Here is a 17,539-nt window from a genome sequence, read left to right on the forward strand (position 1 = left end):
CATTTACAAAGATAAACCTTTGTCATTGTCTTTTCCTTTTTGTCATTGCACACCATTAGTAGTCTATCAGAAATTACAAAAATTATGGAGACGATCTTCCCTTTTAGGCTACTGCCTCTGCTACAAACATGCAAAAATGGTAAAATGTCCTCTGGTGTTTTGCCACTATCACAATAATATTTTTTAAAAAAATTAACAAAGTAAAATCGTGGCCGACGTTATTTCAGACACCATAGTAATTATTTAATTTATAACAATTTAAATATATAAAATTCTCACACACGTGACAATTAAACGCAGGTCATATCAACTTATACTAACTTATAACTTTCTTACAATTAAGGAAAATGGAAAAAAGTGAAAGGAATAGAAATACCCGGGGTTTTTCGTAGCGACATGTTCTTGGATAGGACACCACTTTGAAACACTCTTTTATTCGTGACCCTGTTCTTGTCGTAGACTTTTCGTCTATTCCTGACTTCGTCATTTGTCCTCAAGGTTTTCTGTCCATAGTCTATTTTTTCTTTCTAACTACTTTGGCACTTCTCAGTCTCAGATCATCCTTCTCAAAGTCTGGAACACTCTTTTTCCTCCCTACTTCTTCAAGGTTCTCACCAGAAGTGACTCTTTCTCTGTCCATTTGGTCCCAGGTCCCCACATCGTCTTTTGTTCTACTTATTTTCATGGAAAAGATAATCCTACCCAAGGGCAAAAGGGTTAGGTGGCCACACTATAATCAAACAAATATGTAATAACAAATTCAAATTTAGATGGTTCGAACATTTGGTTAAAAAATCGTAATACGTAAATATTGTACGTTTGGAAATTAAGTTATTACCATCAGAAACAAAAAATCTCATCTGAAATAGTACAATAGAAGCCGTTCTTCCGGTTAAACCTTAATGTTCTCCCTCTCCCCTGCAGGGGAATTTCGAAAAATCCCTTAACACATTCACAGCGTTACGAGGCACATGTGACTCGTATGGACATGTCTAGTTAGGGCCACAGACATACTTGTTTGTTTTTCCGTGGGGTGGTGCATATGTTTAACATTATTCTACAAACATCATACTTGATATATTGATATTATTTTATTATATGCAATAAAATATATTAATTTAATAGTACGAAGCATGGGTGACTCATGCAGCTGCCTAAATGTTTATCTACTGATGCCATGAACATGTTAGTGTGTGTTTCCATGACGTATCCTAACTATGTACCAAATATCACCACTTTAGGTTTAGTGGTTTGCTCTGGACGATGATGAATCAGTCATTCAGTCAGTTAGGACAAGTAGTTTTATATATATATATAAATGTACTACATGTACGTATATACAGTATCTTTGTATACACATACACACTTCAAATTATTGAATTGTTTGTGATTTTGTTGTTGTTATAGGATATTATCTTATTGATTTAAAGTTTCATACACTGTGCCTATTTTTATGAGTAGATGATACTTCACTTCACCAATACTCGTCATTACTTGATGAAATCTTATGATAAATAAGCATTGTAACAACTCCTTATGTATAATTAAAAATAAAATATATTTATCTGCATTTAAATTATTAAGAAAACATTTTCTGGAAAATGGATTTCTAGTTTTGGAAATATAATTTTTTAAAAATTAAGGAAAAACTTCAAATTTAATACAAATTTCAATGACTCAAGCATTTTTATAGTAAGAGAACAGAACTTTTAGTTCTGTAATCATAAGAAAAGGCAGAATATGGTTATAAAAATACAAAATTAGAGAAGAACACAACATGTTTTCCTTAATTTTATTCATACTTCTCTTAGAACTTTCTAAGAATGAACTTTTCAAAGAATATTTCAATAAATTTGAGTACTGACATCAAGAGTTGACTTCTTGAACCCAAAAAAGTTGACTATAATTGTACAACCTAACTGTTATAATAGTTTGTCATTCTAAGATACTATGAATTATTATTCAACAGTATAAAACAGTTCTATTGATAGATGATGTAAAATTTTTATGGTATGATATTTATCGTTCTCTTACTTTCCCAGTTGTTATATATACATAGGGAAAGTATTGGAATAGTGTCGAATTTAACCTGCCAAGATTTTTGCAAATCTCCATGTATTGAGACCTCTTGAACCCAAAAAGGTTTTCATAACAAAATTTCATAATAGATGGTTTTATTTATTATATTGTAATGAAAAATAAAAGTTTTCTAAGTATAATGTCATAACGGCTAGGAAAGTTTTGTTCTTGTTGCTGCCCCTCTTTTAAACCTGTGCATTATGATATTAAAAACTAAATTAAATTGTGATTAAAAAGTAGAATTTGCATTTTAGTTAACATACACATGTAGTATTATTAAATGATTTATGTTTTAGTTCATATATTTAATCTCTGGTGTATTTTTGGTGCATAAATTTCAGCATAATTTATTTCTACATTCCACTTGATATTTTTATATTTGTCTGTCAATAACTGACTTTACCACACTTAAAAATAAATTATGTGAGCTGGCATTTCTTCATACTGTCATTAAACATCATACACTCTTGAATTAAATATTAACTGATTACATCAAACATTGCACAAGTTCACATTAAATGTTTTTCGTGGTTTAACGTTGAAAAAAAATGCAGCTGAAAACACACTACAAAATGGAAATTTGCCCAAATGGAAAATAAATTTCAGAACATAACGATTTGCTGCGTAAAATAATAATGTAAGCCAGAAACCTGTCTAATGCTAAGACAGAAGACTTTTGAAACCAGTTACATGACATAAACCAAGTGAGTTGGAATTTTTTGGCAGTTAATTTCTAAACTATAATTAATAGTATCCCCCAAAGACTCAGATATTGACTTCTTGGTAAAGGAATTATAATCTATTACTTTTTCTTGATTAAGATTATGTCTTCATTATCTGGAAAACACTCATGACATTACAATGTTGTCATTTCTTGCAATCTTTCTTGAAGCATTAGTTAATAAAGATACAACTCCATGAATAGAAACCTGTCAATACAGAAAATTATGGTTACTGTTTATTTTGAAATTTTCAAGAAATATATATAAAAACAAAAGAATTACATTGTGTTAATACAAAACAATATTAATTGTGTATTTAACTTTGTTGTCATCTGTGGTCTTCAAGTTGAAGTTGGTCACCTTTATGGTGTTTTAATCTTCATAAATTCTCTTAAATATATGAGGTTTATTCACCTTAATTGAGACAAATTCCTCTGCTACTTTACAATTATTACATTAAAATTGTACTGAATTTTTTGTTTATAAATTGATCGTGTATAATCAACAATCAAAATATATTCTCATAATTTTTTTCTGCTTCATATTTTTAGAATGATGACAAAATTTAACATTTTATTTGAAATTAACCACATAGTTTCTGCAAAAGGAAGTCTTATCAAACAAAAGCATTTAACATTAACGATGCTCCTGTACTGACAGCTTTTGCAGTTTGTGCATCTCATACCCACATTAATGTGATGATCAAATTTACTTTGAATCTGCTCAGTTCATGTTCTACAATTTCATGCACTTCTTTGGGTTCAGATGTTTATTGATCTTCTCTCTCACCAGATGGAATGCAGCTTTGTCAGCAAACATTAAACCAGGGGTGGCGAACCTATGGCACTCGTACCCAAAGTGGCACATAAGGAGAAATCATCTGATGTGTTACATATCTTATGATTTTGATTTATCCATCTGTCTTTTTCATCAGCATTTTTACTTTTATTCTAATTAAAGCATATTCTTTTAATTTCTTTAACTATCATTATTTAAAGTCTAAAACTTTGGTGTATACAAACATTTTTAAAGCTAAGTGTGCTTACTATATGGCATGCAGACTCCAAAAGTTTGCCATCCCTATATTAAACTATCCACAAAAGTTTCACTTAGTTACATTATGTGGACTAATCTTCTGTTATAAAATCACAACACTGGAAATTTAAAAGTGTCTTGACAAATTACAAATTCTGAATTTTTCTCAGTGGCACAATTATAAACTAATTAAATGACTTCTCGGACAAGAAACATACAGTTCAATGTTAATATCTGGTAAAACGTTTGTAATTATCTGTGAGTAAAATCAAATTATCATCAGATATGATAAATGAGCTGGACAAATAATCTTGGAGATCTGAAATAAGCAAGAGAAACCTTGAAACTTTGAACCATGCACTTCTAATATACCTATAATTTCCTGTAATGATGAGAAATTGCCATTTCTAAAGGTGTAATAAATCAAAAAAAAAATGCCCAGAGATGGTATATAAATGTAGAATCTGTTGATAGTTTATACATTTTCTTCCGAGCATCAATACACTTTAGTTTTCTTTTCTATATTATAAGTAAAGTTTACAATATTATTTATATTTTTGTAGTAATTAATAACACATTTACCTACAATTCCCATATTTTAGGAGAGATTTTAATTATTGTATTTCCATGTATCTGCATTTGAACCTACCAGCAGAAAATGTATTTTGTATATGTGTGTTTGTTTGTGTGTGTGTGTGTGTGTGTACACACATTTCTGTACTGTGAGGATTAAAATGCCTTCTTTTTGAGCCCATTATTTGAGCTTTATATTGAGCCCATACAGATATGTGCTTAATATGACCCATAATCTCATTAAAATACTTTTTTTCCATGAAAATGTCTTTTATGACTGTTTACCACTAAGGTGAGATAATTTTCTCTTAAACTCATTTTTATTTTCTTATTTATCAGATTTTCAGAGAAGTCACTTTCCACTTAGCTTTAAAAAAATTTCATTAAGTCTAGAACAGGCCTGGCCAATCCAAATTGTTTCGCGGGCCACTTTGCAGGGCCGGCCATCGGGGGGGGTGCGGCGGATGCTACGCACTGGGGCCCCGCGATTGAGGGGGCCCCAACATTATCAAGAATGCAGTATTTTTAGTAATTTTTCTGAAGTAATTAATGTATTAGCAAGAACAAAATCACGCTTTAAATAAACATGCATTAATATATGTTCGTGTTTGTAAATTTTTTTATTTTAGAAAAACATTTGGGCCCAAATAGTTTCTTGCACCCGGGCCCCTTTATCGAGAAGGCCGGCCCTGCCACTTTGATCACGCGTAACATTACGGTGGGCCACAATTTAGGCAAACATGCTTTTAAAAAATTAAAACAAATGCAAAATGAATAAGATTTGATTGTTATACCAAGAGTTCGTACTCGCACTTGCGCATTATAACAATGACACGTGCAAATTTTCATTTATTTAATTGTTTTGGTATACACATAACGGGAAACAAAAGTTTTAATAGATATATGATATCGCTTAGCGGGCCACACGATTTAACGTGACGGGCCGCGGGTTGGCCAGGCCTGGTTTAGAATTAATTTTCTTTATTGATAAGTTTAAAACGTTATATTTATGTGGAAAAAAACCTTATTAAATGAGTCTTCTCTTCTACGTGAATAAGGAGAGACATGTCCTCGTACAGCATAAAATAATAAATATAAAATTCTCGAAAGTTATTCGAATTTAATTATATATAAACTCCTACAGGATCCTCCAGTATTGGTTAGCAAATAGGAGTGGAAGGTACTTTATTCCCCTATGTGAAAACTTGACATCTGGGCACTGTAAACTAAGTGAAAATCACAAAAGAAAAGTGTTAGAAAGTCAAGTCGAGTGTGAAATGTCTCGAGAAAGGAATAAATTTAATGGAAAACGTAATTATCTTACGAGCTGGGATCTTGCATAATGAGAAAATTTCAAGAATTTGGATTTTTTTGGAGGAAAATTTTGCCGTTTTAATCTACATTTCGCCATCCCCGATACGGATGATGCAGATTCGTCATTAACTCACACCGAATTTCCCCTCTCGTGTCAATTAAAAATGCTTTTTTTTTTTTTTTTTTTTTTTTCTTGACGAATTGGCAGTTTTCTTGGATTTTTCCTTCTCTTTTCCGAGTTTTTAGAAATTCGGTAACGTCTAAAAATGCTAAATTAATATAATTTCTTGCGGGCAATTTCGCTAGGAAAGTCATCGAATTATTATTATATTATTTTTTTCTGTTTAATTTACTTCTGGTATAATTATTTATGGGGAGCAACAAAAGGGTAATGCGCGGCTAAGACAATTAACGAGGGTCAATCGAAAAATAAACAAAAATTTATTAATTCTCGTAACATTACTCTGGCCCTAGGAAATATCTCGGGCATCGTCTTTACATGCGAATTGTGTAACTATAGCAGGTTTGTTGTTTGTTGTAGAATGAGGAGGAGAAGAAGGGGGAGAAAAACCTTATAAAACTGGTATGCGGTTGACCTTCACCCGAGGGATTGTTGGCTGTGTGAAGGTCATTTGAAGGCCGGCTGTTGCCTGCTCGAGGATTTTGTAATGCAAGATGCGTGCAAATGCTGAAGGTAGTACCGAGGGGATTTTTAATTTATTATTCTCATTGGCAGGAAAGCTGTTGTCGAGTCGAGACACTAAAAAAGGGGGGTGTTTTTTTGTCTCTCTCTCTCCTCCTCCGTCCATCCCTTAACATTCTAACACGGTTACTCTGCTTAATTGTAACTATGTTTTATTGGTTTGTAATGTTTACCTGTCAAAGCGCAACGATGAATGGCATCTAGCAGAGGGGATTAACACTCCTTTGCAAACAGCTGGATGAATGTCTTCTCTGTTCTTGACCAGCAAAAAAAAAAAAAAGGAAAAAAAGAGTCGAAATTTCTCGCCCTCATCAGAAACACAATGGGGAGAGAACTTCGCGAGATTCATCTAATGATGTCTTTTCTCCCTCCCCCTTCCATCAGTTGCCGAATTTCCACGAAAGGGTCTTCGGCAAATTGGTTCCTCGGACGAGATTTTTGATTGGGTCGATTCTAGGAATCACTCTGCGCTGGAAACGCAAAACGTTCTCGCTCCAAAAACGCGATTTTTAGAGGAAGAGGAGGAGGGATGCCAAAACTCTAATTACTTTCCAGCACGAGGGATCGTAAAAGTTTTCAGGGAGGGAATTTTTATTAATAAGAATTTTTTGATTGATACTTTGAGGTTGGAGATGCAAAACAGAAGGTTGTTTATTAGTATATTATTAGCTATAAAATGACGATGCCCGTCAGGTAGCTGTCAATCCCGCGTGTATAGAGGAGAGGAGAGGGGGGGTTCGGATGTCGTCGGTGACCGATGAGACCCGGCGGGTGACCTTGGAGGATGTGGCGCCAATACTGCGTGCCGGCATGCACGGAAACCCGCCATGACTCAACCCTGTTGTTTGCTCGTCCAGGGTTCAAACTCCCTTCTCAAGGTCTTTCTCTCTCTCTCTTTCACTCTCTGTCGCTCCTTCCAGCATCTCATCTTCGCCCTCATTTGTAAGACTATTATTTCGAAATTTTCAGGAAGTAAAACGATCCTCCGGGGGATGGGGGGTCGTTCAACCGCGCTTTTTTCCCCTCTCCTGCCGTTTTATCTCGTTTAAGCACGCGAAATTCCGCTTTTTCTCCTCCTTTCCAGACTCCTCTAGGGGGAGGGTGCACGCACACAAACACACACCTGTCTGCCGCGTCTTATAAATCAGCCAATCGTGTAATTGTCTCTACACTAAGTAGATGGCGCCAATGGTTCGGACCTCACCCGTTTTTGCCTCTTTACTCGCTCTCCGCTTGGCGATGTTTCGGCGCCACTAGATCCCCCCTTTTGTTTTGTTATTTAGAAAAAAAACACACACACACACACATACACTTCGACGTGTTGCGGTTTTAGATGACGACATAAAAGAAATGCGACGATTAAACAAAATATATATATAAAAAATACTCGAATGGTTAATTGCGGCGGGGTGTGTCGTCGTTGTTCTCTACATAATTTCGTTTTAGAGTTGCGGGGGAGAGCGAAAAATATCGAGTTCCTTTACCCCATTATTCGTCCTTGAACCGAATATTGTTTCTTTGTTTTTCCCCCTTCTGTTTTGCTTTTTCTTACCCCCCGTTTCCAGGGTCGAAAACGTTTCGGAGCCGCTCTCTCGGTTTGGTACGAGTTTTCATCACTGTAAGCCCCTCTGTAATTATAAAGGAGGGCTACAATTTAAATCACTTACGGCCAGGTCCGGTATTCATGCCTTATATAGCCCCAAATCATTTGTTTTTTTTTATCTTTCTTGTTTTTTGCTGCCGCTTTTGGTAGTTTTCCGTGATCGTCTCGTGCATGCTTCTCTTCCTCCGTCTTTACCTCGATATTTGCTCTAAATATTGGCATAAAATGCTCCCAAACGAAAATTTCTTTCCTTGAAAAGTTTTAATTATTATAATTTAATCTTTTTGCGTATTTAAGTATATTTAGATGGGGAATTTATATGCAATTTTTCAGTCATTTGAATTATAGATTGCTGCAGTTAGAATGAAGCATTTAATTGGCTGCTTTAATGAGTAATTGATTGTGGAATACTATTATTAATTAACTCTCTAAATGCTTGTTTATTAAAAATTAAAACGAATGTAATTTTAATTACTATTAAGTGGGTGTTTAATGATGATTAAGGAGGAGAAATACGGGTCTTTAATTAATTAATTAAATTATAAAAGCCTCGCTGACTATTGATGGCACTTTTTTTTTTATGCAAATGGAGGCAGAGATGCCACATCTTCGTTTACCCCTAAAATAAATGTCCAAAAATTAGAATTTTAATGTGGTTTTAGTGCCAAACTAAATTTAATCAAATGCATTTGCACATTTTTGCAGATCAAAGCCTAGAGTTGCAGTGCCGTTCATTGTTCCAAGAATTGGCCCTTCAGCTCAGTCTGGCCATGGTGACACTTCTGGTCGAGAGAACCACTGCCCTGCTCAAGGAACACCTTGCCTCTGATGACTATCCGACAAACCTGATAAGTGAGGATTTGGCCCCCCTATTACCTGCCATCAAAATCTGGACCGACTGGATGTCCTGCCAGAGACATTTGTGGTATCCGCCACCGACTCCCAGCGACTTTAAATTCGGGCGAGTGTTTTTTTCTTTTCTTTTTCCGCATTAAATTTGGATGTCCTGTAATTATAAGATCACTTGTAATAAAAGGATATTAATATATTTCTATATTATTTGGTGTTTAAATTATTACTTTTTGTAGATTTATAACTCAAAATATAAACAGTTCTTGGTAAAGTCGATACAATCACTTAACTTTCTAGTTTTTGTGATACGGATATTATAAGGTAATAACCAAGGCGATAATTAATGTTTTCCTATTACAGGTATAAAGATGACGTGTGGACTGCCTTTGCTAGTTTATTGACTGTTTTACGAACGGTTGATATAAGTGATATAGAAATGGTCAGAGACAGTGAAGAAGGTAAAATTTAGGTTGTTTTTTTTTTTTTTTTTTAATTTTAATCAACGCATTAATTCTAGTTTTTGACTGTAATGATGTATATAAATAATGATTATCATTAGGTTACGAACTAATTAATCTGCCCGAAGACACCACTCTGGCTGGCTTCGTTCCTTTGTTGGGAGCTCCCGAAGATTCATTTTTTGCAAAGAAACCATTTGATCAGGTATTTTCTTTTTTTTCTGGATTTGTTTTGAGTAATTTTTCAAATTTAAGAAAATTTGTAAAGGTTTTTGTCATCAGTTACATATAAAATAATAATTATTTTTCATATTGCTATTGGATTCACTTATAAAGTTAAGAATTGCAAAGGGATGGCCAAGTGTGAAAGCAGTTAGGTATGAAACACTGAGGAACAGTACATTAGCTTCTGTCTAAGACGGATTTCCAAATTGTTATGTACAGTCTGATACCATTCCTCATCATTTAACTAGTCCTTTGTGGTCTGGCTCTTGATCAAATATATCTTTTTCGGGTCTTTCTACCCCCTTGGGCAGTGAAAGACTATTTGGCTTAACCATTATTGTGATTGAGTTTACTTATCTAGAGTAGGATGCTTGAAATCTGTATCAGATGTCTTGTCATTTGATTTAAAATTGTCAAAGAGTGTATTTGCATTAGGATAAAGAAAAATGATACGTAAAACAGTTAATTCTTTTTACCCTGGAGAAAGGGGTGATAATTCGGCACTGTGTCAAAAGTATCATTGGCAAAGATAATATTTTGTAACATTTATAATTAGAATAACTCATTAAAACAATTACATTTGGTTTTTTTTTTTTTTTTTTAACTTGTGCTCATTCTTTCACTTTTTTTCCCTCATAATAAAATATATTTAATTTTAAAAATAGTTAATTTAATTATTTCTTCAGGTTTTAAGCTCATGTGTTTTGATGTCAAAAACATGTCCTCCTATGGTATAAAAATAACATTCATGATTTTTTCTTTGCTTCTGTTTTCATCGTGCAATGTTTATGGATGTTTAATCCTTTAATTACATACGTTTGGGACATGTTGGGTCGGATGTTAGAATTTTTTATTATAATGTGAGGTAATAAATGCGTTGTAATCAAAGTTTTGCTCAATCTCTGCATACTTCTTTTTACAGGAACGTGCGAGGCATTGCCTGAGAATCAGTCGAATTCAATTTTTTGGTGATTATCTGTGTGGAATTCCCATACCATATTTGGAATTTGACGTCGAAAACAAAATGTTTATTTCATTGGTATCCAATTTATCGGCCGAAAACACAGAATCAGGACAGGATGTGTGCTATGAACTGGTAAAAAAAATTTTATTTGTATGCTGTACTTTGTTTTATTTAAGCTAATAGTGAGAGAATTCAAACACTTTTTTTTTTTTTTTTTCCTTCTTCTTCTTTCTGTCTATAGTCTGATGACGACGTGAACAAGGACATCTTTGACGATGACGACGACACTGAAGGTAAAAATTCTGGTCTGAAAGGCCAGGAAGAAAGTGATATTCAAGAATTATGGTCAAGAAAGGAAGCTCTAAGGAAAACAAAAGCCCAACAGGACAGATATCGTGCCAAAATCCAAGTGAGTAAAATGCAACCAGACTAAATTTATCAAAAATTCAACTAACATTATTTAAAATTTATTTTTACAATTAGAAAAAAATCTTACCACAGTCAATAATAACTATCAGTTTTTTACAAAATTAAATTACATACACCTACACACATTTTATATATATAATCTTCTACATGCAATTCATTTCCATTTTGGAAACTCATTTAAATCACGCGTTTAATATCCGGCAGGAATTTGTAAATTTTTATCATTCAAAAAACAAAAAAAAAATAGTTTTGAAGATATATTTAAAGAAAAGAGAGAAAAAACTAAGATGCAATTTAGAGGTATCGTTTTTGTTTGAATAATATCTAAAACTGGAAAACGAATAATTGCTTTAAAATAAAAACTGATACTATTGTCCGACCGTAAAATATGCAACAGGTTTTTTCTTCCTCTTTCTTCTCCTCCTCTTTTTCCACAGTTTCAATTATGATATTTCTGCATTATTACCACCAAACTACAATTTATTTGAATTATCTTGCGTGCATTTGCTGTCTTCAGATTCAATTGACTTATTATATTCATCTCCAAATAAATACCTGCACAGATAGATTATTTGAAGGAAAAAAAGATTAATTATAACATTTACCTTTACTATAATTTGGATTATTTTTAGAATTGCCACAGAAATTAATTTATAGAATGTAACATTTTCTCTATTTTAATAAATCTGTGATGTTGCTTGTACCTTAAATTAACGTAAAGCGTTTCTTTCAGTTCGGTTGCATGCCTTTATTTCAGAGTAGAATTTATTTTGGCCAGAATTGTATTAGTAAAAGAACATTAAATAATTGGGAACAATTACAAAAAAACGAGGAGAATTTCTATTACTCGAAAACTTAATTTAAAATTTAAAAGGAAAAAAAAAGAATAAAAGAAGCTATTGTAAGATTTTGTTGCTGAAATGCAGTATAAAATTAATTAAAATATTTAATAATAATAATAATCAAATAATTTAAATTTTGGAATCTTAAAGCATACCTGTTTGTGAGTATTTTGAAACATTTTTATTTTTAAATTTAAATTAACATTCTTAAAATTATAATTTTCTAAAGAATTTGAATAATAATTAAATTCTTTGGAAAATTATGTTCTGTAATTGAATTAATTTTGAATCCAAATTAATTTTTTTTCTGTGACAAGAGATTTTTTTAAAATTAATATCTTTATATCCTGCTCTGTTTTAATATAAAAACTTGAAAGTACTTGTTGTTGGGAAAAAAAACCAAATTACTTTACATTGATCAATTTATTGCACCAGTCACCCATTGGAACATATACACTTACTCAGACTTACACTAGTGTAGTATGTTTGAGTGATTGCGACGAGCTCACTTGGGTCCAGACCAATTTGAAGGCTCGGAAAAGACACTGTAAGACAGTTTGTCACTTACTTATATTGTTTTGGTTACTAAAAAATTGCAAAAAAAAAATAAACTTTTGGACCTTTTGTAACTCTGCATACCTCCGAAATGGTAAAGTTGACCGAAAAATCACTTCGTGGTACCGGTGGTTGCTTAAAGTACATTGTTTCAAGTGAATACATGTACATTAAGATAACTGAATATAAAGTCTAATGCAAAGACCAAATAGTATAAATTTGGTGGTTTTAGGGAGAACCTAACTACAAATGGTTGTTTTGTTGTGTGCACTTTAGTACTATATATGTAAAGAAATGAAGGTTGAAACAGAATGAACTTTGTGCATCACTCATTTAGGCTTAGCATCAAATTTTATTAAAAATTTAAACTTTTTTTTATTATTATTTGGATGCGTGAAATCTTTAGAAAACACTCCCACAGCGTAAAGAATCTTTACAAGATCGGTTTTTTCTTGTTTCGTTTTGTTTTCTGGCAAACAAACCCCAAAAAAATGAAAGTAGTCGAGTGGAATTCTAATTATTTCTGATACCAGTTTTAAAATAAAACGCTAATGGAGTCGTTAGGTGTCATAAGTCGCCCTTGACATTGGAAAGTATTTGCATAAGTGAAGCGGAACCCATAAAGTCACCACTGCATGTTAGAATTTAATAGCTAGAAGCAATCGAGCGATAGGGTGTGAAACAATCATGTCGTTTCAAAGTTTGACCATAACAGACTGGCGCCAGTTAAATCGTCTGATAACACTTTCCCTAAAACTAGTGTGTCACACTTAGTAATTTTTATTATTATTTATTTTTTATGATTTTTTTTTTTACCTTTCCTTTTCCCACTCCCGAATTTTAGGCGGTGTTGCAGGAACATCGGCACAAACGCCCCACCGTTCTCGAGGTTCGTCCCCACTACCTGATACCCGATACCAATTGTTTTATCGATCATCTGGAGGGGTTGAAGAGCGTCGTGTCTTCTACTCACTTTGTCCTGGTGGTGCCCATTGTGGGTAGGTATCGATAATTAAGACGCGTGCATCTGTCCCTTGTCGTGACAGGTAAACGCGAGCAAAAAGTAAACACATCCGGTGTGCATTTCTAGAATTCCTGATAGTTCTGGAAGAGTGGAAGGGGAAAAAAAAACACTTATTGCCTAGTAAATCACAGGTGTTGCGAGATATTCTGCTCATTTTTTTTCGTGTTTTTTTCCTGCAGAATGATAGTTTTGGGAACCACGATACCCCACGGCACCCGTATAATCGAATTTTGAGTATATGGTAACCGTGAGCGTTGGATAATGAAGCGCTTCTGAACGTTGACCCCCCTCTTAGCCCGGGGTTTAAAGCGGCGACGGTTAATCCGGAAGGGGGATTTTTATGTGTCGAAATATTTTTCAGTCATCAACGAGTTGGACGGCCTGGCACGTGGCACCCGGGAGAGTTCGTATATATCGGCCGAGCACGTGAGAAGGGTGGCTCAACTGTCTAAGGAGGCCGTTCAGTTTTTGGAAGAGAGGTTCGCATCGCGCGACTCGCACGTTCAAGCCATCACGTCGAAAGGCTCCATACTGGACACCATCACCTTTAGAAGCGAAGACGTCAGCGACAATAAGGTGAGTATCCCCTAAATTCGGTTAGCTGGCGGGGGTCAGTGATAAGAGAAACCGGTCGCGACCTGGTCAACGTCTGAACTGGCGGGAGATGGCAGTGAACCGAAATATAAGAGGTCAAGGACGCAGAGGACATCGGCTGTGTGTGAGTACTGACACGTTGACGTGGAATAAAATAAAATAAAATCATTTATTCGCTGGAGCCAATGATAAGAGGATATCCGGATAAGTGATGGAAAGCGAATAATTATCTCTTGTGTCCACTATTCAAAGATTGAAACGAGCGAATCTCGTACCTCCTTAATGAACGTTCCCCCCCCCTTTAATTTGAATGTTTCGTAACCTTTTTTTTTTTATTTTTTTTATTCTTTCTGGTAATGTGCTATCGTCAACGGGGGCGGGGATGTCCGACACACAATGCTTCGACCCACTGACCCCTACATTTGTCACTGTCAATGGTATTGTTTGCATCTGCGCCTCCGACTTTGTAAACTGATTAGTGATTTGCTTACGTTTACAGGGTACCAATGATGATCTCATCCTTTCCTGCTGTCTTCATTACTGTAAAGACAAAGAATCCACGAGGGAGGAGAGTAAGTGACGTTTCTGACGATCGCCCCCTTGCATTTTATTATAGTGTTAAAATCTTTTTGTTCTTTTTTTCAGAAGGTTCCGTCCGACTTAAGAGGGAGGCGATTCTTCTCACTGAAGATCGCAACCTCCGAGTCAAAGCTTTGACTCATAACGTGCCGGTCAGAGACCTGCCCGAATTTCTGAAATGGGCCAACATCAGGTGAAGAAACGTGGAAACGAAAAACGAAGAATGGAAGCTCTCAAACTAGATTCTGGTTGGAACGACCGGACCCGAAGATCACACAGCCTAAAAACCGTGATAGGGTTGCCCGTAGACGAACAAGAAGAAGGAAGTGATGCACACCATCACCCCCATACACACAAAAACACGGAGAAACGAAAACATAAAAAAAGTAAATAAAATGAACCACCGTAAAAGTCCATTTGAACTTGCACAGCGAACCTTTTCTCGTCGTTTCGGTGGAAGGTGACGGGTTTTTTTTAAACTTAAATACGTGTAAAATGGCGGTGAAGACGTAACGTGTATTGATCGAGACTCGAATGCGCAGTCTTCGTAACGTAAAACCCGTATCGTCACGTTTGATAATGTACGGTACAAGAAGAGTTCCGTCACCAAACAGCGATTTCGAACCTGGACCCCACCTCGAATCCAGTGTGTAAGCTGCGAAGTAACACCACCACCACCATCTTATAAATTCCTCTTTTTTCTCCCCCAGTGTATATTCACGGTTTTGTTTCTTTTGTAATTAGCACATTCTGGAACGTGGTAGAGTGTTCTCTCGTTACCTTGTTTCTTCCACAACGACCTTCGTTTTTGTGTGTTTCTGTTTTTTCTTCTTCTGTTACAATTAATAATAGTTTAACAAACGAACAGTCGGGGTGTGTGTTTGATTTTAAAAACGCCATCCTCCGTTTCCGATTAAAGTAATATATAATTTTCTACAGGATACTTAATTTATCACATCAGTGATCGCGAAGAGAGACATAGAGTCAGTAGAACAGGGTAGAGAGTGGAGAAAGGGAAAAAAAAAGAGTGAGTCATATCTCTGCCAGCACCTTGTATTGTGTGTTGGAAACGTGATCGGCTTGCTTAATAAACTGCAAGAGTATCGAGACTGCAATACAACACTTAACTAATTATTCGCCATCCTAATTAGCCCACTGTTAAAAATACTTTTCCTCTCCCCTCCCTCCCTCCTCGATTGTATCGCTAGCGTTTTATACACACACACAAACACAGAGAGAGAGAGAGAAAAATGGTGATTTTGACCCCTAACAGCGGACTCGGTTTACGTGTTGTGTCGTCCCCTCGACACACCGGATCCACCCTTCCCCCTCCCCGTGTACTTAATAAGGATTCGAATACGGGTGCTTCTTATTGTTTCCTTTCTCTCCGCTGCTTCTTTGTTAATTTTTTGACAAGAAATAAAAAAAAGTCACCCCCCTCTTGAACGTGGCTCTTCGTGCCTTCGATACGCGCACAAAAATATTGTTTTATAAAGAAATAATTGTAGAGTTTTGTAAAAAAAATAACAATACTGTCAACGGAACTTGTCGGTATGATTTTTTTGTGGATTTTAAACCCATTTTATTAATTGTCAAAGACGTTTTAATAAACTATGATGAAACAGTTCTCTGGGTAGTGTTTTCTCCTGTTTTTTGCACTCGGTAGATGGCGCTACAGGATTTGTGATGGGTTTAAATTCGAAAATTCGGACGCGTTTTTTGTTCGGGGTCACGTGATCCGCGGAGAAAGTTCGTTATTGAGGTATTTCGATCGCTATTTATAGTGACGTGAATCACATCCGTCGGCCGCGTTTAACCTTAAACGGGGGGGTTGGCGCAGTGGGGCAAGATGACAATTTGGCCAGTCGAGATCGTTTTACGCTCCGTTTTTTGTAACGATCGTCGGTTTGTCTGGTCGTAATTTTGTAACGATTTGCATGTCCAGGAACTTCGCCTCGTTATTACGAGAATGTTAAGGGGACGTTATTTGTCTATAATTTTGTGGTGTGTGAACGTACCGTGCAAGGGGAAAGTTGGCACATGACATTATGGCGGAGAAATTCTGGCCACGTGCTGTCAGGTGCGTGACGTAAAATAGGGGGCACGTGACAAAATTGGAAGAATATTTACAAACGCGAGTGTTGACACGTGGTATAAAACCACCGAAATGTGTTATTTCGTAACACTGCAAACTGCTCGTGACGTGAAATCCAACTACAGGGGAGGATCTCCCAAATGCACACAGCAACGTGACACTGCGCGTGAACTACAACGAGGTCCTAGTGTAGAGCCGCACGTCTAGACCACTCGAGCCGAATTTATTCGTATTATATCATTAAAAACGGTGTCAATGGCCACGAGTATCAAAAGTTCGCGCGTGCCTCTTCAAAGTACATCTTGGTTTAGCCGACGAACTTCCCCTAAAACTAGGTATTCTGACCCCTTTTTTGTGTGTGACGAATAATTTACATAAGATCGGTGGCGTGATCCTTAAACTAGTGTAGGCGTATAGTATCACGACTCAGTCGCCGGGTGTCTGTCTGTTTGTCTGTCCGTAACGCTGATTTTTTTCCTCTCCCTTTATCGAAAATTTTACTCTGTAGAGGCGCCAAACTTGGGTGATTCTTCTATTTAGTGAAAAGAAGAAATAATTTTTTGTGTGTTTTCTGTGTTAATATTTAACCAAAAAAAAATATAATTCATTTTGCCGCTTTGTTGAAGCGTGAAGGTAATTTTTGTAGTGTTTAATAGAAAAATTACTTGAGTGTTTACTACCAAATGCATTGCAATGCATGAATAATTAGTCATTCTAGTAGGGAAGTCACTAAACGATGTGCAACTTAGTGGGAAAATTATCGTAATTATTTCGTTTTTAGCGGGAAAACCACTGATATTTTTGTTACAAAATACTGAAATTCAAGTTCCTACTAAACAGTCAAATTTTACAATACTGCTAAAATTTGAAGAAACAGTAGTTTTTTTTTTTTT

General features: G+C 35.4%; 1 protein-coding gene and 1 long non-coding RNA gene across 3 annotated transcripts in view; both read left to right on the forward strand.

The window, feature by feature from the left end:
* The window catches only part of Smg6 (Smg6 nonsense mediated mRNA decay factor), a 72,132-nt gene extending 55,954 nt beyond the window's left edge, over window positions 1–16,178 (forward strand). Inside the window, exons 11-19 of the mRNA XM_067264486.1 lie at window positions 8,735–8,990; window positions 9,242–9,339; window positions 9,441–9,544; window positions 10,487–10,660; window positions 10,770–10,937; window positions 13,199–13,352; window positions 13,740–13,954; window positions 14,472–14,544; window positions 14,618–16,178. Of these exons, the coding sequence (XP_067120587.1) occupies window positions 8,735–8,990; window positions 9,242–9,339; window positions 9,441–9,544; window positions 10,487–10,660; window positions 10,770–10,937; window positions 13,199–13,352; window positions 13,740–13,954; window positions 14,472–14,544; window positions 14,618–14,748 (1,373 nt within the window). The 3' untranslated portion in view covers window positions 14,749–16,178. The remainder of the gene's footprint in view (window positions 1–8,734; window positions 8,991–9,241; window positions 9,340–9,440; window positions 9,545–10,486; window positions 10,661–10,769; window positions 10,938–13,198; window positions 13,353–13,739; window positions 13,955–14,471; window positions 14,545–14,617) is intronic.
* Window positions 1–17,539, forward strand: part of LOC136970124 (uncharacterized) — a 162,826-nt gene that overhangs the window by 59,647 nt on the left and 85,640 nt on the right. The gene's annotated exons all lie outside the window — the stretch shown is intronic.

The sequence above is a fragment of the Centruroides vittatus genome, unplaced genomic scaffold, assembly GCF_030686945.1.
Source record: "Centruroides vittatus isolate TY-2023 unplaced genomic scaffold, ASM3068694v2 contig_19, whole genome shotgun sequence".
Classification (NCBI taxonomy): domain Eukaryota; kingdom Metazoa; phylum Arthropoda; class Arachnida; order Scorpiones; family Buthidae; genus Centruroides; species Centruroides vittatus.